This window comes from Octopus sinensis, linkage group LG7 (genome assembly GCF_006345805.1).
Source record: "Octopus sinensis linkage group LG7, ASM634580v1, whole genome shotgun sequence".
NCBI lineage: Eukaryota > Metazoa > Mollusca > Cephalopoda > Octopoda > Octopodidae > Octopus > Octopus sinensis.
Window position 1 is genome coordinate 7418860 of NC_043003.1, and position 23559 is coordinate 7442418.

General features: G+C 39.2%; 1 protein-coding gene and 1 non-coding gene across 2 annotated transcripts in view; both read right to left on the reverse strand.

Moving 5' to 3' along the window:
• Positions 1-6486: 6486 nt before the first annotated feature.
• Positions 6487-23559, reverse strand: part of LOC115213824 (cytosolic non-specific dipeptidase) — a 36421-nt gene continuing 19348 nt past the window's right edge. The window contains exons 8-14 of the mRNA XM_029782717.2: positions 23476-23550; positions 19936-20080; positions 18006-18105; positions 16153-16324; positions 12642-12724; positions 9538-9704; positions 6487-7012 (exon numbers count right to left, since the gene is read on the reverse strand). Of these exons, the coding sequence (XP_029638577.1) occupies positions 6968-7012; positions 9538-9704; positions 12642-12724; positions 16153-16324; positions 18006-18105; positions 19936-20080; positions 23476-23550 (787 nt within the window). The 3' untranslated portion in view covers positions 6487-6967. The remainder of the gene's footprint in view (positions 7013-9537; positions 9705-12641; positions 12725-16152; positions 16325-18005; positions 18106-19935; positions 20081-23475; positions 23551-23559) is intronic.
• On the reverse strand, positions 9219-9325 carry LOC115214577. Its single transcript, XR_003881915.1, has one exon. It is a non-coding gene; the product is annotated as a U6 spliceosomal RNA (small nuclear RNA).

Here is a 23559-nt window from a genome sequence, read left to right on the forward strand (position 1 = left end):
ATTTAAATGAGAATATCAGAGCAAATCTCTTTAGTACATTCGTGAAAACACGTGATTATACTTCGTAAACAGTTTATCCACAGTTTTATACAACGATTGACGTGTAATTTTAATTCCCTGAATTTTGGGAGATTTTTTTCCACATTTTTTCGGCATCGATTTTTCTTCAACTTTGAAAATGGATTGGAGTTTCATGTTATCAAGCATTGATTCCAAATTGGAAAATTTGTGAAGCAAATACTGGGTACTGTTGTGGATTTAGTTTTTATACAGGGAAACTAATGTTAGTCAGCATGGCTTAGGGTATGATGTGATCTGGAAGTTATTGTTTGAAGCGATCAATGCGGAAACAAACTTACGCAAAATGTAAACAAAAACAAAATGGGGGTTCAAATTTCGGAAAATTTGTGAATCAAATACTAGGTACTGCGTGGATTTAGTTTTTATACAGGGAAAATAATGTTAGTCAGCATGGCCTTAGGGAACGATGTGGTCTGGAATTTATCACTTCCATACCATAACCAGGGCCGTATATTATTTTTTGACCGATTTCTTTAGTTCGGTCAAACTTGCGATGGATTCCAGTTTTTCACTTTATTCCACCTTTATGGTACACCTGTTGTGCATTAAATTCAACTGATGATATAGTGATGTGCACAATTCTTCTTTATCAAAATTTTGTTGCATAGGCGCAGGAGTGGCTGTGTGGTAAGTAGCTTGCTTACCAACCACATGGTTCCGGGTTCAGTCCCACTGCGTGGCATCTTGGGCAAGTGTCTTCTGCTATATCCCCGGGCCGACCAATGCCTTGTGAGTGGATTTGGTAGACGGAAACTGAAAGAAGCCTGTCGTATATATGTATATATATATATGTGTACGTGTGTGTGTGTTTGTGTGTGTGTGTTTGTGTGTCTGTGTTTGTCCCCCTAGCATTGCTTGACAACCGATGCTAGTGTGTTTACGTCCCCGTTACTTAGCGGTTCGGCAAAAGAGACCGATAGAATAAGTACTGGGCTCACAAAGAATAAGTCCCAGGGTCGATTTGATCGACTAAAGGCGGTGCTCCAGCATGGCCGCAGTCAAATGACTGAAACAAGTAAAAGAGAGTATACCCATTTGAATATTAGCTGACGATTCATTTTCTATGGTGATGTTTAAATAAAATTTTAATATTTTTACCTTTTGCTCAATTTAAAATTTTAATATTTTGACCTTTTGCTCAATTTACCTGGATTTACCTGTAATTAAAGTCACTTTGAGACAAAAGTTATGCAATATAATTGATTAAGAACCCTTTCTTTAATTATGTTCCAAATATCACATTAATATGTTGATAAGTAAAAAAGTTACAGTTATTTAATGAAACAAGCCTAGATTCATGATTACTTTAGAATTTAATTGAAACTCATGAGGGGTGTATTTTGGTCAGAAATATAGTAACGAAAGGGTTAAGCATGGAAGGTAAAAAGGAATATCACAAAAGCTAGACTTAATTAATGTTTGCCTTGCTGTTTTTTGGCTTTCTTTAATTTGAGAAATAATGAGCAGTTGCCATTTCAGCTTCTAACATTCCATTTAGATAATAGATGTCGCTGCTTGTTTGTTTGTTGAGCGAAGTGGTCTTCGTCCCAGAGTGGGAGAAGTCCGAAATGTGGTCCTTTGCTATTCGTAAGACCCGCAGAAGAGAAAGCAGGTCAACCCCCTGATACCGAGAGCATCGACCGATGGATGAGTGTGCATCCAGGATCAGCGGTTGCGTAGGAAGTCGGGGACAAGAAACAGGAAGAAAGAGTGAGAGAAAGTTGGAGCGAAAGAGTACAACAGGGGTCGCCACCACCCCCTGCTGGAGCCTCATGGAGCTTTGGGTGTTTTCGCTCAATAAACACACACAACGCCCGGTCTGGAAATCGAAACCGCGATCCTCCGACTGCGAGTCCGCTGCCCTAACCACTGGGACATTGCGCCTCCATTAGATGTCGCTGCTGGAGACGATGGTGAGCAGTGATCTCTTAACTCTCACCACCACCACCACCACTACTACTATGGTGATGTTGGTAGTAGTACTCCAATGAAAGTGGCTTTAAGTAACAGAAATATAACCACCACCACTGCTAGTAGTAAGAACAGAGCGATTACTAGCACTACTATAACGGTTATAATTATTACTAATTAGTTAATGTATTTGGTTGCACCGTTTAACATCAGGAAGATAGCAATTAATTTTTATTGTTTTGCTTTTTATCCACCATTTCTGTTTTATTTTTATTTCATCTCGTGGTAGTGGTCTCTATTTCTTGTCATTTTCTGAGTGGGTCGATGATGTTTAAATCTATTTCTTTATTTCCACCACAATGCAAAAAAAAAAATCTAAAAATAAATTTGAACCCCCCCACTTTCCTAATATAAGAATTACCATTTCACACTAACCAGCTATCTTTACCACACCCTTCTTTTCAAAATTGAGGTGCCTTAACTATAATTAATTCAGTAATTAAAAAACAATTAGTGTCCAATAGTTAGTTCACTAGTTAATCCCTCAGCATCTAATCTGGCCAAATCCAGCCCCAAAATTCTGTTTTATTTTCAAACCAACTGGATCTGACCCCTCAGACCTACCCTACAATATCGTTCTAGAAATAAATAATCCCACCATCAAAATCTCAAAGCTATGAGATTATCTAGGATTAAATCACTCACCAAGTCCTTTGTGAGCCGCTCTCCGGCTATCTATCTGTGGCTTTACATAGCTATGGTAAGACCTCACCTGGAATTTGCATCACCAGTCTGGAACCCTTATCTTGCTCAGAATATTAATCGTCTGGAAGAATACCCTGCATCAGGCATTTGCCATATTCTGAACGCCTTACTTCCCTGGGCATGGATACATTGAAACTCCGACGTCTGGCAGCTGACTTGGCAGACACCCATAAAATTATTAACCATCTTACAAACAATAACTCTGAGCACCTTTTCAAACTCCACCTGTCTAACACCCGTGGACATGTTTACAAAGTCAGAAAACAGCACAGCTCCCATGACTTTCGGAAACATTTTTTCACGCTGAGAGTTGCTGAAGCATGGAACAAACTGCCGGCATCAGTTGTTAGTTGTCGGAGCACTGCATCCTTCAAAACTTCCATGCTTCCTGAGATTCGCCAACACTACACCTGATTTCCTCCCCTCCATACACACGCAAGCATGTATCTGACTCATACACTGTTCACTTTCCAGACATTTGTACATTACTGCATATGCTTTATATGCACTTTTGACAAGTTGTGGTGCACCTGAGCACTGTATACAATAATTTCATTATATATAAATCAAATGAATAAGTAAGCATTGCATCTGATAATCTGAAAGCTCAAGAGATACAGAAGTGCTCCTTATCAAGTATTAGGGTTCCATCTAAACAAGCAGGGCTTGTCTTTAGCTCTGTCACCATCACTTTCTTCATGCTGCCCTTTCAAGATTTTTCTTCGTCTCTTCTCTTCATCGTTCCAATTATTCTTTAAATTTCTTTAACACCATTTCTCAGATTTCTCAGCTCCAGCTTTTAACCTCCAAACCATGTTCCACATCCGGTCTTTTGTGATTCTAATAAAATTCTTTGAATAAATATTTATAAAAGCTGTTAAAACAAAAACTACTTCATCATCATCATTACTGTTGTTTAACGTCCGCTTTCCATGCTGGTTGGACAGTTTAACTGGTGAGCCAGAGGGCTGCACAAGGTTCTAATCTGATCTGGCAAAGGTTCTACAGCTGGATGCCCTTCCTTACGCCAAGTGTAGTAGATGCTTTTACTTGCCACTGGCACAAGGGCCAGTCAGGCGGTACTGGCAACGGCCACGCTCAAATGGTGTTTTTTATGTGCCACCTGCACAGGAACCAGACGGGCAACGACCACACTCGAATGTTGTTTACCACATGCCACCGGCACAGGTGCCAATAAGGTGACACTGGCAATGATCACGCTTGAATTGTGCTTTTTATGCACCACTGGCAACAATCACGCTCGGATGGTGCTTTTAACATTCCACTGGCATGAGTGCCAATCAGGTGGTACTGTCATCGGCCACATCAGTGATTTTGATTTCAGTTGCCTCAACAGGTCTTTGCAAGCAAAGTTTATTGTCCAATGAATGAATGAAGGTTACTCATAAGTGGGCTGGTTATACAGCACTGGCATAGGCCACGGGTTATGGTCTTACTTGGCTTGCTGGGTCTTCTCAAGCACAGCATATCTCTATGAAATCAAAAGTTATGAAATTGTGTTTTTATTTTGCTTTTTGTGTCTTTTTTTTGGAAGTAGTTTTTTAATTATTTTTTTTATAATCAGTTGCAGATGTAACTGTGCGGTTAAGAAGCTTGATTCCCAACCATGGGGTCTTGTGTTCAATCCCACTTCCCCAGGTTCCATAGTCTGTTTTGGCATGGTTTCTATAGCTGGATGCCCTTCCTAATGCCAACCACTTTACAGAGCATACTGGGTGCTTTTTATGTGGCACCAGCACCTACAGGGTCACCAAGTAACTTGCAAATGCCAAACACCCCTTCAGCAGCTGGGAGGAGGGAGTGAGAGGGAGATGTGGCTTTGTGTCAGTTGATGAGAGATTAGGAGGATAGGGGTAGGTGTCATGCTGCAGAATAGATACATGAATACTCCAGTTGAAAAGGAAAGGATGTTTTTGCATGGTAATTTGCCTGACAGCAGCATCTGCCATGATTGTGATTTTGCTTGGCTTGATGTTGAGTGTTTTGCGACTAGAAACGCTCTTAGCTGAAGAAAAATCTGTGGCAACGACATTTGTCTAACACATGCAATCATGGAAAAAATGGATGTTAACTCTTTTGTTACCAAACCGGCTCTGGCTCTGTAGTACAAATGTCATGTTTTCATAACTTTTCAATTCAAATCTTCCACCAAACTTTAGTCACAATTTATGTTCCTAACACTAGCTGAATGATAACTAAGTTATTTTACTAAATTCTTTGTTATATTTAAAGTAATTGAAAGAAATACAGACCATCTCAACAGAAATATGGTAACAAAAGGGTTAAAATAATGATGATGATGACGATGAAGATATTCATGTAGGAATGACTGTCTGATTAAAAAGTTGATTTTGCAATATGATTCCAGACAAAACAAAAAAATTTTGAAAAACTATTCTTTTTAAAGAAATATTTTCTGATTTATTTATTTATTAATCAAAAATATTTTTAGGTTAATTTTTTTCACCCAACTCTCACAGAAAAAAAAATCACATTTAAAGAGGAAAACGTCAATTAAAAATGTTAGTATTAATCAGAAACATTAATAGGAAGTGATTTCAATTAACTTTAATTTCAAAATTAGATTGCTCACTTTATATTGATTACAATTAAGAAATACTGATTTTTGCCTAAATTAGCTTTAATTAGATTTGCCATAGATCTGTATTTTACTGGACGTAGCCTACAATTTAAGTCTTAGAATCATGTGGTGGAACTAAGCTTTAATATTTTCCAAAATATTGTAATTTCAGCTTCTGTAATTTCCTCCATGGCAGAGCCACATGGAGCCCTAACAACGAGAGAAAGGCTGTGCTACATGGAGACTAGAGAAAAGCTGTGCTAGGGGACATGGAAATGTAGAGATCTCGTTTAGTCTTCATCAGTGACGTTATTTCTTATTCTTCAGACACATGCATTATTATAATATTTTTTTATCTAATGTTGTTACCTGTTTTTTTTTCTAATGGCCTATTTTTTTTGTTTTTTACACTATGGCATTTATTTCCAGGCCCTTTAGCAATTTTTGACCCTAATCTAACCACTGTTGCCGTGTTAGTGATGTGTTTGACATCTATGATAGTGATTGGTGTTAGTCCAATGGTTAACCTGTTACCATTCAAACTGGCCATATCCGGCCTCAATATTTTACCTCTTTTATGTTCAAAACCAGTCAGATCCAGTCTCTCACACCTATCCTACAATATCATTCCCAGCGTAAAGAGTCACATCACAGAAATCTCACAGCTATGAAAGGATGCACGATTAATTCAATACCATGAGAAACAAATAAGCATCAGATTTGGTAGAGTAATCTGAATGCTAAAGGATTCAACTGCAGTGATGGAGTTTGATCTTCGTCCTTGATGTGGGTTTATTGCTTACCACCCCAGCTGCTGCCTTTCTGGTTTGTTGTACTATCCTACAGCATCAAAACTATTGTAGGCCCCCAGGGGCAAAATGCACAAGCACAGGAGTAAAATCACTGTAGGGTTAAGAGCAAACTCTTAAGCGGAGACGAATGGAAAGTAATGTATTCATCATCATCGTTTAACGTCTGTTTTCCGTGCTGGCATGGGTTGGATGGTTTGACTGGGGTCTGGGAAGCCAGGAGGCTGCACCAGGACCCAATCTGATCTGGTGGTGTTTCTACAGCTGGATGTCCTTCCTAACGCCAACCACTCCAAGAATGTAAAGGCTGCTTTTTATGTGCCAGAGGTTCAAGACTTTGATAATGTAATTGTTTATTTTTGGAATGGCACTGTAGGTTAGGTGTGAGAAGCTGGATCCAGTCAGTTTGAACATTAAACAGAAAATTCGGCCAGGTTTGGCTGTTTAAATGCTAAAGGGCAAGAGAAAAATGGTCGCAACAATTGCAAAATAATGTTTGAAAGACTCAGGAGTTATGAAGGCATTGGTAAAGTGGCATTACAAAGGCATGAAATTATTTCTATCATAGAACTGTTTTAGTGTCATGGCTGCTTCAAAGTTACAGAGCATCACAGTGAGTGATGGGCATGGATAGAAGTGGAGGGAAGGATAAAAAGACTTTGGGGAATGTTTAGCTTTTAGAAATATTCAGATATGGCAACTCTATCACAAACAAACAACATTCTGAGCATTTGAGAGATTAGAAGAATTAACCCAAATATATGTGTACTTGACAAAGATTCACAGATTCATTATTTCATTAGAGTTTTCCAAGTTCATCAAGGTAGGCAGCAAATAGTTTGGTCTGTAAATAGAGAGAAAGAGAGAAAAAAAAAGAAAATATATTTTAACTGTCCTGATTTATACATCCTATAGAATGGGTGCAAACATGGCTATGAGACTGAGAAACTTGCTTCTCACTCATGTGGCCTTGGGTTCTGTTTCACTGTGGCAACTTAGGCAGGTGCCTTATGATAGATCCTTAGATCAATCAAAGCCTTGTGAGTGAATTTGGTACACAAAAACTCTCTCTCAATATATATTTTTGAAAATATATATATATATATAATATTATATATATCAAATGGATGTGTTATAATATTCCACACATACAATAACAGCCACATCAACAATCCAACATACCTCCATCATCTCAGCTGCCCCATATCAATAAATATATCAATAAATGAACATATATAAAAATAAATATGTAAATATAAATAAGTGAATTATAAGGAAAGGAAAAATTGCAGGTGTAGCCAAACTTTAATTCATAAATATATATATATATATATATATATATATATATATATATATATAGGGCAGGTAAAATCCCCAAGATATAAATACATATGAATATTTATATAGGGTGCAGGAGTGGCTGTGTGGTAAGTAGTTTGCTTACCAACCACATGATTGCGGGTTCAGTCCCACTGCGTGGCACCTTGGGCAAATGTCTTCTACTATAGCCTCGGGCAGACCAGAGCCTTGTGAGTGGATTTGGTAGACAGAAACTGAAAGAAGCCCGTTGTATATATATATATATGTATGTGTGTCTGTTTGTCCCCAGAACATCGCTTGATAGCAGATGCTGGTGTGTTTACATCCCCGTAACTTAGTGGTTCGGCAAAAGAGACCGATAGAATAAGTACTAGGCTTACAAAGAATAAGTCCTGGGGTCGATTTGTTCGACTAAAAGCAGTGCTCCAGCATGGCCACAGTCAAATGACTGAAACATGTAAAAGAGAGTGCTTTACACATGGTTTCTGTGGCTGGATGCCCTGCCTAACACCAGCCACTTCACTGAATGTACTGGGTGCTTTTTATGTGGCACCAGCACCAGTGCTTTTTGGGGTCTTAGGGAAGGGAATGTGAATGGGGGAAGAAAGCTGACAGAGTGTTGCCCCTCAAGGTCATGCATTACCACGGTGGTTTTAGGATATTAATTCTGTTGTGGTGGGTAGGCTTTCTCGAGTATCACAGGCTTCTTTCAGTTTCTGTCTAACAAATTCACTCACAAGGCTTTGATTCTACTGGGGCTATAGTTAAAAAAACAAAACAAAAAAGAAACACTTGTTCAAAGTGCTATGGAGTAGGACTGAACCAGAAACCACAGGGTTGGGAAGCTAAATCCTTAATCACACAAATATCCTTCGCAATATTGCGGTTCACCTATTGCAGTTTATTATTTAAGCTTATGTCATTTCCTTCGTGATGTAGTTTTGCATTTATAATATAATATATTCTTTTATTCTTCTACTTGTTTCAGTCAGTTGACTGCGGCCATGCTGGAGCACCGCCTTTAGTCGAACAAATCGACCCCAGGACTTATTCTTTGTAAGTGCAGTACTTATTCTATTGGTCTCTTTTGCCGAACTACTAAGTTACAAGGACATAAACACACCAACATCGGTTGTCAAGTAATGGTGGAGGGACAAACACATCATACACACACACACACACACATATGACAGGCTTCTTTCAGTTTCTGTCTACCAAATCCAGTCACAAGGCTTTGGTCAGCCTGAAGCTATAGTACAAGACACTTGCCCAAAATACCACACAGTGGGAATGAACCTGGAACTATGTGGTTAGTAAGCAAGGTACTTACCACATAGCCATGCCTGTACTTCTTATTTCTTTATTGCTCACAAGAGGCTAAACACAGAGGGGACAAACAAGGACAGACAAAAGGATTAAGTCAATTACATCGACCCTAGTGCATAACCGGTACTTATTTAATCGACCACGAAAGGATGAAAGGCTAAGTCGGCCTTGGCGGAATTTGAACTCAGAACATAGCAGCAGACAAAATACCGCTAAGCATTTTGCTCGGCGTGCTAACATTTCTGCCAGCTCGCCGCCTTGGATGGAGCCCCGGGACGATGGGATCCTGGGGCCCGCAATGTGCGTTCGAGGTGTCGATGTTCACTGTGTCCTGCAATTCACATCAGTTCATGCGGATAGCCGCGCTCTTCATCGACGGATGAACCGAGTGATCCCCTGTCCTTGAAAATATGGAATGCTTCACAAATTTATGTGTCATCCTTGCTCAGGGGCCATGCTAATCTTCTCTGTGTCATTCCAATATTAGAATATGTACTGCCGTAGCTAGTACATGCCTGCACCTCTTGCCACACAGCCACGCCTGTGCCTATATATACAAATTATAAAAATAATAAAAAAAATATACAGTACTGTTTCTACTTTGTGGATTTTCACCGGTCATGGGGGGTTTTGGAATGAAATACCTGTGACAGACGAGGGATTACTGTATATAGAAAATGCAGATTCTAATTAAACAACTCAGATAATTAGTAAGACACTAACCCCTTTGATGAAATTGCTGATGTTGATTTTCTCATTCTGGGAGTGGGCCCCATCATCACAAGCACCCATGGGAAGCAGCAAAACATTTTTGTTAGTTGCTTGTTCCAGAGTGAGGGTCACTGGAATGCTACCGCCTTCACGGGTCATGTCAGGTTCTACGTCATACACTGGAAAAAACAAAAGAGAAATTAAACTTTAGTCACTGGGAAAATGGGGATCTTTGGTTTTAGGTATATATAATTGTGGAATTGATAATGAAACTGAAATAACCTGGGAAAATACAAAAGCAGACTTGGAATATTTTGAGTAAATGAAACGAATATTTAAATGCTTAAAAGTCACTTTTGTGAATGTCATTATTTTAAAATCATCATTATATATATATATATATATATCATCATCATCATCGTTTAACGTTCGTTTTCCATGCTAGCATGGGTTGGACGGTTCGACCGGGGATCTGGGAAGCCAGAAGGCTGCACCAGGCTCCAGTCTTATCTGGCAATGTTTCTACAGCTGGATGCCCTTCCTAACACCAACCACTCCGTGAGTGTAGTGGGTGCTTTTTACGTGCCACCTGCACAGGTGCCAGATGAGGCTGGCAACGGCCATGGTCGGATTGGTGTATTTTATGTGCCACCGGCACGGAAGCCAGTCGAGGCGGTGCTGGCATCGGCCACGAGTCGGATAGTGCTTTTTACGTACCTCCAGACCAGGGATCCTGGCTGGTTCAATTTGATTTCGATTGCCCCAACATGTCTTCGCAAGCAAAGGGGGTTGGCATGGGTGCCTGTCGTACGGTCGGATTGGTGTATTTTACGTGTCACCGGCACGGAAGCCAGTGGAGGTGGCGCTGGCATCGGCCACGAGTCGGATAGTGCTTTTTACGTACTACCAGACCAGGGATCCTGATATATATATATATATATATATCATCATCATCATTTAGCGTCCGCTTTCCATGCTAGCATGGGTTGGACGGTTCAACTGGGGTCTGTGAAGCTGGAAGGCTTCATCAGGCCCAGTCAGATCTGGCAGTGTTTCTACGGCTGGATGCCCTTCCTAACGCCAACCACTCCGTGAGTGTAGTGGGTGCTTTTTACGTGCCACCCGCACAGGTGCCAGACGGAGCTGGCAAACGGCCACAAACGGATGGTGCTTTTACGTGTCACCGGCACAGGGGCCAGGCGAGGCTATATATATATATATCTGTCTCTCTCTTTACAGGGCCAGCCATCTCTACAATTAGTAAATGCTGTCAGATCTCAAAGGACTACAAAGTCTGGCTTTGGACAAGCAAAACCTTCTACAGATGTTACAAACATGTTCAGACTGCAAAGTATCTAGGATTAAGATCAAGATTATGTTTATATTTACAAAGTGCTTATTTCAAAATGAACAATTTTAAAATGTTTTTACAACCTTCTTGTCAGAGTAATTGATTTTCCGTTATCTGCTCCCAGGCTTCAACACCCACAATAAGAGCCTTGATGTTGTTCTTGACAACACCCCTAAAATGTTTCTAAGGTTTGTGTCTCATGATTCCAGGGACGGAAATCATACACTTTCCAACCCCCTAACCATGCAGCTGTTTCAGGACTGTCCTTTCTGCTTTTGCTCTCGTGGCTTAGTGGTTAGGGCATTCGGCTCACGATTGTAAGGTTGTGAGTTCAATTCCCAGTGACGCGTTGTGTCCTTGAGCAAAACACTTTATTTCACGTTGCTCCAGTCCACTTAGCCGGCAAAAATGAGTTGTACCTGTATTTCAAAGGGCCAGCCTTGTCACACTGAATCTTCCTGAGAACTACATTAAAGGTACACAGGTGTCTGTGGATTGCTCAGTCACTTGCACGTTTATTTCACGAGCAGGCTGTTTCGTTGATCGGATCAGCTGGGACCCTCGTTGCTGTAACCGGTTCACCATTACCATCTCTTGGATCACTGCTCTTTGTTCTTCTTTGGTGCTCATTGCCAGTGGGGTGGCCATGCTTATACAGTGAAGCTAGAAAGGCTCAAACTATGTTCACGTAACTACATTAGTACCAAATATAAGCATGTGTGTGCTGAAGGCAGTGTGACAATAATAAAGATATGTTATGGTGGAAGTGCGGATAATTTCTGACTTCCCCTTGTGTATCTGAAGTAAATGTATCCTTTATACTCCTATACAAAATCTACAGAAACATCTACACACACATAAATAGAACTTAAAATGCCGAGAGTGTATTTGACAAGAGATAACCCCTCCCGCCTCTAAATCATAATCAACATATTTCATTATCTCATCCAATCAGAATGAAGCCCAATACACTGGCAATGTACAAACTGCATGCATTATAATAATAATAATAATGAAGTTATTGTATACAGTGTTCAGGTGCACCACAACTTATCAAAAGTGCGTATAAGGCATATGCATTAATGCACAAATATCTGGGAAGTGAACAGTGTATGAGTCAGATACATGCTTGCGTGTGCATGGAGGGGAGAAAATCAGGTGTAGTGTTGGCGAATCTCAGAAAGCATGGAAGTTTCGAAGGATGCAGTGCTCCGACAACTAACAACTGATGCTGGCAGTTTGTTCATGCTTCAGCAACTCTTAGCGTGAAAAAGTGTTTCTGAAAGTCATGGAAGGAGCTGTGCTGTTTTCTGACTTTGTAAACATGTCCACGGGTGTTTGACAGGTGGAGTTTGAAAAGGTGCCAGTGTATTGGGCTTCATTCTGATTGGATGAGATAATGAAATATGTTGATTATGATTTAGAGGGGGGAGTGGTTATCTCTTATCAAATACATTCTTGGCATTTTAAGTTATATTTATGTGTGCGTATGTAGATGTTTCTGTAGATATTGATATGAACTCAAACAGGAAAATATACAAATAGTATATCTTTTTATACGGCTTTGTTGAGGATGTAGAAATAATAACACAAAGTTAGTTACAACGAGAGAGGGGGGGGTATCTTTGTCTATATAGTCTTTATACCCTCACATATTCTTTGTTAACAGTTACAGGTATTATATCATATGTAAATATGCGCAGACATGTATGCAGGTATATCTACACACATGACGACGGCGTAGTAGTAATATATATCCATTTACCTTTCTGACAGGCTTTTTTAGCAGCATTGTAATTCTCGTGATTAAAATCACTGAGCCAAGCAGGACCACCACTACCAGTGACACTGTAAAGTAAAAAGAAAAAAAAAACATCATTACAGATGGGGCTTAAGAAACTTAAAGATGTCAACCTACCCCTTTGCCAACCCTGTATGTCACAGGAGATGCACAGGACGTATTTCCCTATTGTCCACACATCACATATGTCACACACTGTGAAGGTAAATGGCTTAATCGTCAGGGCATTTGGATCACAATCTTCAGGTCATGAGTTCAATTCCCAGCTGTGCATTGTGTCCTTGAGCAAGACACTTTATTTCCTGTTGCTCCAGTCCATTCAGCTTGTTTAACCCTTTTGATACTAACCCAGCTGAAACCGCCTCTGGCTCTGTAGTACAAATGTCTTGTTTTCATAAGTTTTGAATGAAAATCTTCCACCAAACCTTAGTCACAATTTATGTTCCTAACACTAGCTTAATGATAACGAAGTTATTTTACTAAATTCTTTGTTGTATTTAAAGTAATTGAAAGAAACACAGAGCTCTCAAAATAAATACAATAACGAAAGGGTTAAACTGGCCATGTCCAGCCAAAATATTCTACCTGCTTTATATTATAACTGACCATATTTGGCCCCTCACACCTACTCTACAATGTCATTCTAAAAATAAACTATCACATCATCAAATTCTTGAAGCTATAAAACAATTCATAATTAATTCAAGGAATCTGAATAAATAAGATTACATTTAAGAGAATAATTATTCCTACTCTAGGCAGAAGGCCTTGAAAATTTCTTTTGGGGAAGGGGGATAGTCGATTATATCAACCCAAGTATGTAACCCCGAAAGGATGAAAGGTGAAGTCAACCTCAGAGGAATTTGAACTCAGAATGTAGTGGCAGACGAATTACTGCCAAGCATTTCGCCCAGCATGTTAACCATTCTGCCAGCTCGCCGCCTTTAACAGAATAATCTGAATGATAAAGGGTTAATTGAGCTTCTCACTTGGGGGTCACAATTCCACCCCACCCCATGATTTCCCTGTTTCATTCTTGCATTTATTGGCACATTGGTGTATCAGATGACAAATGCCTCTGAGAGTATTGAAGGGTGGGGAGATGTGAAACACATCTAACCCGTGCCAGCATGAAAAAATGGACATGATACAACTGATACAATGATGATGATGATGATGAGGTTTTATGGGAAGTGGAAACATGGTGCTGCTCTTCAGTAATTATTATAAGCCTGATATTGTTCAGACATGATGTTGTGAGCCGACAGAGAGCTATATTAATACTATAGCTCTCAAACCTTTCTTTAAACAAACACTGATTTACATCAACAACACTTCTGAATATCCAATCATAATAAAATAAAGACTACTGCACTCTGTTGATGCAGTAAAATGGTTGGTAAGAGATTGGGTGCCCAGCTGTAAAAACCATCGAAAGTAAAAACGAAAATATGAAGGAACAAAGGGAGATAATACAGGATAGAGGAGACTCTTTAGTCTAATGTGAACAACCTGAATAGTTAGTAAGTTAGTTAATTTTTGGTTCAAAAGCAAATAGCAGGGACATGGAGTTAAGTACAGGGTGGTGTTCATGTAAAGAGTTCAGGCCACTTGAGGTCAAGGGAGACTTTGAACAAAGCGGTCGTCAGCATCTTCACCATCTCGTCTGGCAGCTTGTTCCACGGATGTTGGTATGATAAAATACAATGTTGAAAAGTGATAGGAAGAATATAAAGGTGTAAAATATATGCCTGAAATGATGATATACACAGCCACCAAGATGGCTGTTCTTTCTTGTTTCTGTATGTCTTAGATACACTCGCCTCCTTATGAGAGCTCAAAATCTCTCGTGGAAGCGTCATCCAACCAAAGTACAAATATATGGGAAACTACCACCAGTATCATCTCTTGTGAAAGGTAAGAGAGTCCAGTTTGCTGGACATTGTTGTAGAGCTGCAAACGAGGTAATTTCTACTCTTCTTCTCTGGAAGCCATCTGCTCGCGATACCAGAGGGCGCACACTCTCCTACCCTGATGTAATCTCCAGGGATACAGGCATCCAGCAACAGGACCTCCGTAATGCTATGATGGACCGTGAAGTCTGGCGTAACATAGTAAGTTCCATTGTCTCGATCATGGTCGAACAATGATGATGATGTCTTAGATTATGAAAAAACTAGGACATGAGGCAGCACTGCATTTAACCGATACTGCTATGGAAAAACAGATAGTTATGATAGTTTTCCCTCATCTAATCTAGATAATCCCAGAGTAAATACACTCCAAAACAGCATTAATAGCTTTATTAATTAAATAGCAATTCTGAGCCAATTTGTCGACTGCCTCTAAATAAACAAGGAGCAACGAGTAGGCTACCATCAGAACAGCTTGGACATGTGACTCAAGCACCCAGTGCACTCTGTAAGGTGGTTGGCATTGGGAAGGGCATCCAGCTGTAGAAACCATGCCAAAATCAATATGGAATCTGGTGTTGCTCCTGGTTGTGCCAACCCCTGCCAATCCATCCAACCCATGCCAGCATGGAAAATGGACATAAAACAATGATGATGACAACTTTAATTCCTATTGCCTAAAACTCAAACAAATGAAAAGTTTATTGAGACAGAGTTTGATCTACAAACTGACAAGTTATGTATCAATATCTTGTATTTTCACTTCCATTAGCCTCCAAATTAAAGACTCAAAGCACACGATATTATAATGAACGGAGTCCTTCTACTGGAGAGTCAGAAAAATTTCGTTTTTTCCTATTTATTGTAATCCTTTCCAATGTTATTTGAATTAACATGAAAAATATTTTTATGGTAGTGTTTTGGGGTTTTTTTTTGTCACTCTATTCTTCTACAACTTTTGTTTAATCATCATCATTTAACATCCGTGTTCCATGCTAGTATGGGTGGAACAATACCACAAGAGCCGACCAGGCCAAAGCCTGCACCAGACTTCTGTAACTGTTTTTGGCAGGATGCCCTTCCTTCCTAACACCAACCACTCAGCAATGTTTTTGAAATTTGAATAAATTTTACCTCTTTTCAAACAAATGGTAAAAGTGGAGTAAAGATTGTTTGCCAACATAACATGGCAGTCCTGGTTTAGGACGAATGTTGGTGTAATTTAACCCCAGGAGACATTGTCTTCAGCTAGCTATACGACACGATCTGTGTCCTTATATTTCCAAACAAGGGAATCTAGATTCCCTTGTTTGAAAATATATATATATATATATATATATATATATATATATTATATATATATATATATATAATATATAAGGACACAGATCGTGTTGTAAAGCCAGCTGGAGACAATCTTTCCTCCAAAGTACTGTTGTTGAATATCTCTCATTATGAGATTTAAAAATAGTAATTTTCAAATGGTGAAAGTGTCCAATAAAAAAAATAAAAGACAAATAAAATTATCTTACAATCCTAAAACAACAAATGCTAACGCTTACTTGAGTTTGTTTGGTGAGCCTCTTGTCTTGTGGCAATTCTCCAAATAGGATTTTGCCAATTTTGTCACTTCATCAGGAGTTTGGTTTGGCACTATACGAATGGAGAACTTTCCGGTCACTTTTCTGGGAATAACAGTCTTTGCACCTGGTTCACTGAAAGCCCCTTCAATACCTAAGGAAAAAACAAGAAACAAAATAAAATTTGGTATAACAAAGCACAATGACTGTGTTTCGTTGTATTAAAATTATCAAATGATTGAAATAAGCCATATTTGATCAGAGATGGGGACAAATAAAGTAGGATTTTTAGGGTTACTATAACGACATGAACAAATATAGTGTAAGAAAGTGCTTACTAGCAGAACTAGATGTAAAACATTTCAAAGAGTTTAACCCTTTAGTGTTCTGATTATTGTATCAAACATAATGCTTATTGATTCACATTGATTTTAATTAACCATGCATTATCTCATATCTTCAAGATCTTGATGGTGTAATTACTTAATGTAGAATAACATTGTAGGGTAGGTGTGAGAGCCTGGATCTGGTCAGTTTGAACATAAAACAGATTAAATATTTTGGCCGGATATGGCCGGTTTAAATACCAAAGGGTTAAAGAACAGGACAAAATATGGGAAATAGATGTGCAACAGGTGGTTTCCAAGAGGAGTTAGTTCCGAAGAACAGATATTGATCATGTGATATATCTTGGTTAAGGGGTTTAAATATTACCAGTAGCATGGTTTGAGATCATAATATCCAGACCAGTCAATAGCTCAGTGGTGCTGTCCACCCTACCAAGGAGCATGCTGCTCCTTCCTGGTGAGAGATGTTTCTATACAGAACCCTCTACACTCAACCCCTAAAATTTCTCTCATGTGCTGGCTCCAAGTGCCACACCCTGGCACACTGCCTCAGCTGGGAAGCTGAATCACAAGGAGTGGTGTTGACACTGCACAACTAGGCAAGGGTGGAGCAATCTCAAGAAGATAGATCTTGGTTAAGGGCTCTAAATACCAGTAGCAGAGTTTGAGATAATACCTATTTCTTTACTACCCACAAGGGGCTAAACACAGGGGACAAACAAGGACAGACAAACGGATTAAGTCGATTATATCGACCCTAGTGTGTAACAGACAAACGGATTAAGTCGATTAATCGACCCCGAAAGGATGAATGGCAAAGTTGACCTCGGCGGAATTTGAACTCAGAACGTAGCAGCAGACGAAATACTCCTAAGCATCTCGCCCGGTGTGCTAACTTTTCTGCCAGCTCGCCGCCTTATACTTTGATATAATACCATTTAGACCAGTCAATAGTCCAAAACCTTTATTTTTCTGTCTTATGTGACAGAGTTAATTGCCTGACTTTCCAAAATGAGAAGTAGACCCTCAAGTTATAAACCCATCTTCACTTGAGAGGGATGAGAAATTATGGTTTTTGACTTTCATACCTTTTGCCAGAGAATTAGATGAATAAATTGTTACAAAGCTGACGAGTAAAACTTGGCTAATTAGGAGATTAATCTCTTATTATGTGGCTTCTACCACCAGCAAGTTATATTTTAATTAATGAAAAAAAATAAAATAGGAAAAGGTGAGTTACTGATGGCTCAATCATTCTGACTAAACACTATAGTAATGAATCATGCAAAGACACTTGACTCTCAAATCCACTTGCAAGGGTTTTGTTGGTCCAGGGCTACAGTAGAAGACCCTTGTCCACAGTGTCATGTAGTAGGACTGAACCTAAGCCCACACGGTTGGAAAGCAAGCTGCTTAACCACACAGCCACACCGAAATTAATATAAAGTTTATAAGTACATCAATAAATATCAAGAGTAAGAGGTTTACCATGAAGTGAGAGAGATGGGTGTCGCCACCTATGTTTCAGAATTTCATCCTTTGATGAATGCATGAGTTTTTCACAGCCAATATCTTTACGGTAGTCCTCCTGTACAAAGATTAAATAAGAGAGAGAATCACAAATACAGGTCCACATACATATACAAGGTGGATGGCAGAAATAAGGGTTTGGTCAGCACATTAATCCCTTTTGTGATTACGTTTCTAATGAGTTACTCTTTACTTGTTTCAGTCATTTGACTGCGGCCATGCTGGAGCACCGCCTTTAGTCAAGGAAATCGTTCCCCCAGGACTTATTCTTTGTAAGCCTAGTACTTATTCTATCGGTCTCTTTTTCCGAACCGCTAAGTAACAGGGACGTAAACAAACTAGCATCGGTTGTCAAGCAATGTTTGGGTGGGGGGAAAAAAAAAACACACAAACATATATACACATATATATACATATATACGATGGGCTTCTTTCAGTTTCCGTCTACCAAATCCACTTACAAGGCTTTGGTTGGCCTGAGGCTATAGTAGAAGACACTTGCCCAAGGTTCCACGCAGTGGGACTGAACCCGGAACCATGTGGTTCGTAAGCAAGCTACTTACCACACAGCCACTCCTGCGCCTGTTGACTGTTTTTCAATTGATACTCAATATAATCAAGGTTTTAGAGGTAATTAGCAAAAAATCTCTAAGTCAGAAGCAACGACCGATTCCTTTGGCATTATGTTGTGCTTGAGAAGAAGACCCCCTCATGCCATGTAGACCCACAGTCGTGGCATATACTGGTGGCACGTAAAAGTTCTCATTACACTCTTGGAGTGGTTGGCGTTAGGAAGGGCATCCAACTGTAGAAACTATGCCAAAAAAGACTGGAGTCTGGTGCAGCCTTCCAGCCCTGGTCAAACCGTCCAACCCATGCCAGGATGGACAACAGCTGTTAAATAATGAGGATGATATAAACATATAAAATATTCTATAATTATATGAAAAGGTTTTTTTAACGTACTGACTACTTGGTAAAATTATTAATTAATTAATTTAACTCTATATTATAGTATGTATATATATATATATATATTATATACTGTTTATTTATTATTATGTATTTTTTGTGATCTAGATAAATGTTTTATATATTTTATTTTTTTCTATATGATATGCTTTATGTCTATCATTGTTTGAATTACATAATAGTGGTTTTTCTCTAGCCCAGACTGGGCCTGGCGCAGCCTTCTGGCTTCCCAGACCCCAGTTGAACCCATGCTAGCATGGAAAATGGACGTTAAACGATGATGATGATATATATACACACACATACACATAATTTTACTTAGGTAAGTATAAAGCGTAATATTAATCAATGAATGACAAAAGGACAGAAGTCACATAATTGCCTTCATTAGCTTACACTTGTTTCTATTGTAAGTAGCAGTGACCTGAAAGCCAAGTGCTGGTGCAACATTCTATAGCTTCCTGACTAACTGAAATCTCATGTTATCATGCACGTTACTATAAGACTCTGATTAGTGGTCTCAGAGAGGTTGTGTAATTCTTTATGATTCTGTCAATTCTTTCATTGCCACCCTTTGCCAACTCCTTCAATTGACATTTTTTGTCTTTAGGTAAGTCCAGAAACAACCCCCACCACCACAAAAAAAAAAAAAAAATTCAAATTTTGTATGGAAGCACCTAGAGATAAATAATACTTGAAATAATTTCCTGTTTTCAATGCCAAAGTCATATTCAAAGGTGTAACTTTTGATAACAGATTCCATTCTAAACAGGTGTCATTAACGAGAGTTTCCTACCTGGAGCAATGCATTTGAGGGGCTGTTGAACTAGACTTCAGCCCAAAACCCTCACGGTCAGCACATCAAGACTTTTACTTTGTCGAGACAAAAAAGAAGAGTAAAAGACGTGAGGCTTACCAAATCAAAATCAATACTGCCATACAAGGAATTTTCTTCTGAAGTGATTGATTTCACAGAATCATAAATTCCTGGAATCTGGATACGACCATTCAAATCAACCAAAGAATTCATCAAAAAGATAAGGTCACTCATTGCTTCATGACTGAAAATAAATAAAGGGAAGGTGAAATATTTGAGGGGATGAGGGAACAGTGGATCTTGAAGCACATAAACTATAAATAATAGAAGGTAAATATTGTGTAAAAAAAACAAAAAGAAACTCCTTGGGTGGAAAAAATAAATTTTAGGCTCAGGATTTTTAGGGTTTTAAGGAGGAACCATTTAGTTGCTATAGTTTCTCAGTTCTACTTTGATTCTAAGGTGTAGCACCTACGAGGGTCCCAGGCATGTAACCAGCTAAACCAGGGTATGCTGAACTCATGGGAGGCAAATGGATCTTGCCAAGAAATTGGTGAATATCACTAGACGCTGAGTGGGACGAACAGACAGGAAACTGCCATTGGCCAAGATCAACCAGTTTAGGGAACAACAGACCAATATAATTTATAGGTCTGGGTTGCCATATTCGGATGGTTGATTTTTATAGGTACAGAACTGATGGAATGTCACAGCAATCCATTAGCATTGTGAAAGGAGAGAGCTGACAGAGTCGTTAGCATGTTGGGCAAAATGCTTCATGGAATTTTGTTCATCTTTACGTTCCGAGTTCAAATCCCACCATGGTTGACTTTGCCTTTCATCCTTTTGGGGGTTGACAAAAATAAGTACCAGTTGAGCACTGGGATCAATGTAATCATCTTTCCTGAAAATTGCTGGCCTTGTGCCTAAATTTGAAATAACCCATTAATAATTGTTACAAATACCCAAGGAGTGGCTGTGTGGTAAGAAGCTTGCTTGCTAACCACATGGTTCCAAGTTCACTCCCACTGAGTGGCACCTTGGGCAAGTGTCTTCTATTATAACCTCAGGTTGTCAAAAGCCATGTGAGTGGATTTGGTAGATGGAAACTAAAAAGAAGCCTGTCGTGTGTGTGTGTGTGTATATATATATTCTTTTATTCATTCCAGTCATTTGACTGCGACCATGCTGCAGCACCCCTTTAGTCAAACAAATCAACACCAGGACTTTGTAAGCCTAGTTCTTATTCTATCGGTCCCTTTTGCCAAACTGCTAAATCTATCATAAAACAAGAGATGAAAGTAATGTAAAACTACAACTCAGATCGAGATGAAACAACAAAAAAAAAAAGGGTTAAAGTCCCCTTCAAGTCATGAACAACCATGGGATTGCACCTAGAAAGTTTCCTTCTGAGGCACAAGCCCGGGCAAGGTTGTTTATGGAAGCCCAGCAGTCACCCATGCATACCAGCCTCCCCTCTCAAGGCCACCAGTGTTATCCAAGGGAAAGGCCAAGGGGCCAATACAGCTTGGCATCAGTGACGTCGCAACTCACTTCTACAGCTGAGTGAACTGGAGCAATTTGAAATAAAGTGTCTTGCTCAAGAAAAAAACACACAGCCGGGTCTGGGAATTGAACTCATTACCTCATGATTGTGACCAGTGAGTCAATCACCTTTATCAAAATGGAACAGCAATAATAAATAGTAATATTAACAATGCATGAAATTCCTATGTTGTTATAGGTTATAAGGAAATTCATCGTAAGAAATGTCATTTCAAATGACCTCATCAGACATTTTCTTGATAATATTTGACATTTCCTATTTAGAACTTTTATGAAATCTCTTATCATTTTGCTCTCCCCACCGAAAAAGGAAAAGGAATAAACTTTGAGCAGCTGTATTACTTTCAGGTTGTATGTTTTGTTACAGACTGCTGCTTTGTTACACGGGAATGTGTCTTTATATAAAACATGACCTACTACTTTATAAAAACATATGAACTACCTGCTATATATAACATTTGAACTTTTATATTATTTCCGATAATAATAATAACAGTAAGAACCCAGCCACTTTGACTGGGCAGGTCTATATATATACATATATATAGTTCACTTTTCCTGTTAAGGTAATACCAACAAAAGAAATACTCTTTCAGGTGAGAGAAAGGTATTAATACACAAAGTTCATGGTTATGAGCTATCAATAGTTTCATACACTGAAGTTTAATCTAGACAGGGTTTTAAAACAAGCCTAGTGTCTTCAAGTAGTGTTCAGGCTCTGGGCACAGGGATTTGTAACTTGTATAGACCATGTGCATAGAACCTGAAAGTTACATGAAGAAATTAGATGCATTTTAAAACCTGCCGAGATAATCTTCAAATTTATGAAACATTTACTAGCTCATACCTATAAACTGTGTATATTAAACAATATATATAGATAGTGAGAATTCACAAAAACACAAAAGCCGAAGACAGGTGGTGTAGACAACAAACAGATGCATTAGTTTAATGTTCGGGAAGTGAAAAAGTCTTTAACGTTTCAAGCCTATGCTCTTCCACAGAAAGAAACAAAAGAGAAAATAAAGAATGTATAGTGGCTAGTAATCTATCATGGCAATTGTCATTTAACATCCGCTTTACATGCTGGCATGGGTTGGATGCATTTGACTGAGGAGTGGTGAGCCAGAAGGCTACACAGTCTCCAATCTGATCTGGCAAAGCTTCTACAGCTAGATGCCCTTCCCAACACCAACCACTCCGAGAGTGTAGTGGGTGCTTTTACATGCTGCGGGTACGAGGGCCAGTCAGGCAGTACTGACAATGGCCATGCTCAAAAGGTGTTTTTTACGTGCCACCTGCATGGGAGCCAGTCCGGCGGCACTGGCAACGACCACATTCAAATGTTGTTTTTCACGTGCCAGTAAGGTGATACTGGCAACGATCATGCTCGAATGGTGCTTTTGATGTCCTGCAAAGGAATGGTGTCCTGTTCAGAAGAAGTGTCATCATCTCTGTTACTTATATGCCATGGAAAATTGGTAACTTGGCTCTTTGAGTACTGGGACTTGAGATAGTGATGATATAATAAATAATGAAATTATTGTATACAGTGCTCAGGTGCACCACAACTTGTCAGAAAGTGCATATAGATTATATGCAGTAATGTACAAATATCTGGGAAGTGAACAATGTATGAGTCAGATACATGCTTGCGTGTGTATGGAGGGGAGAAAATCAGGTGTAGTGTTGGCGAATCTCAGGAAGCATGGAAGTTTTGAAGGATGCAGTGCTCCGACAATTAACTACTGATGCTGGCAGTTTGTTCCATGCTTCAGCAACTCTTAGCATGAAAAAATGTTTCCGAAAGTCATGGGAGCTGTGCTGTTTTCTGACTTTGTAAACATGTCCACGGGTGTTAGACAGGTGGAGTTTGAAAAGGTGCTCAGAGTTATTGTTTGTAAGATGGTTGATAATTTTATGGGTGTCTGCCAAGTCAGCTGCCAGACGTTGGAGTTTCAATGTATCCATGCCCAGGGAAGATGAAAGTTTTAAAAAATGCCATATTGCCTATGTTGGTGAAGAGATGCCAAATGATAACAAAATAAACAGTTGAAACACAGAAGTACTTACACAGAACCACCAAACACACCGGAATGTAAATCTTTAGATGAGCATTCTACTTCAACAAAGAAGTAGCAGATTCCACTGAAAGAG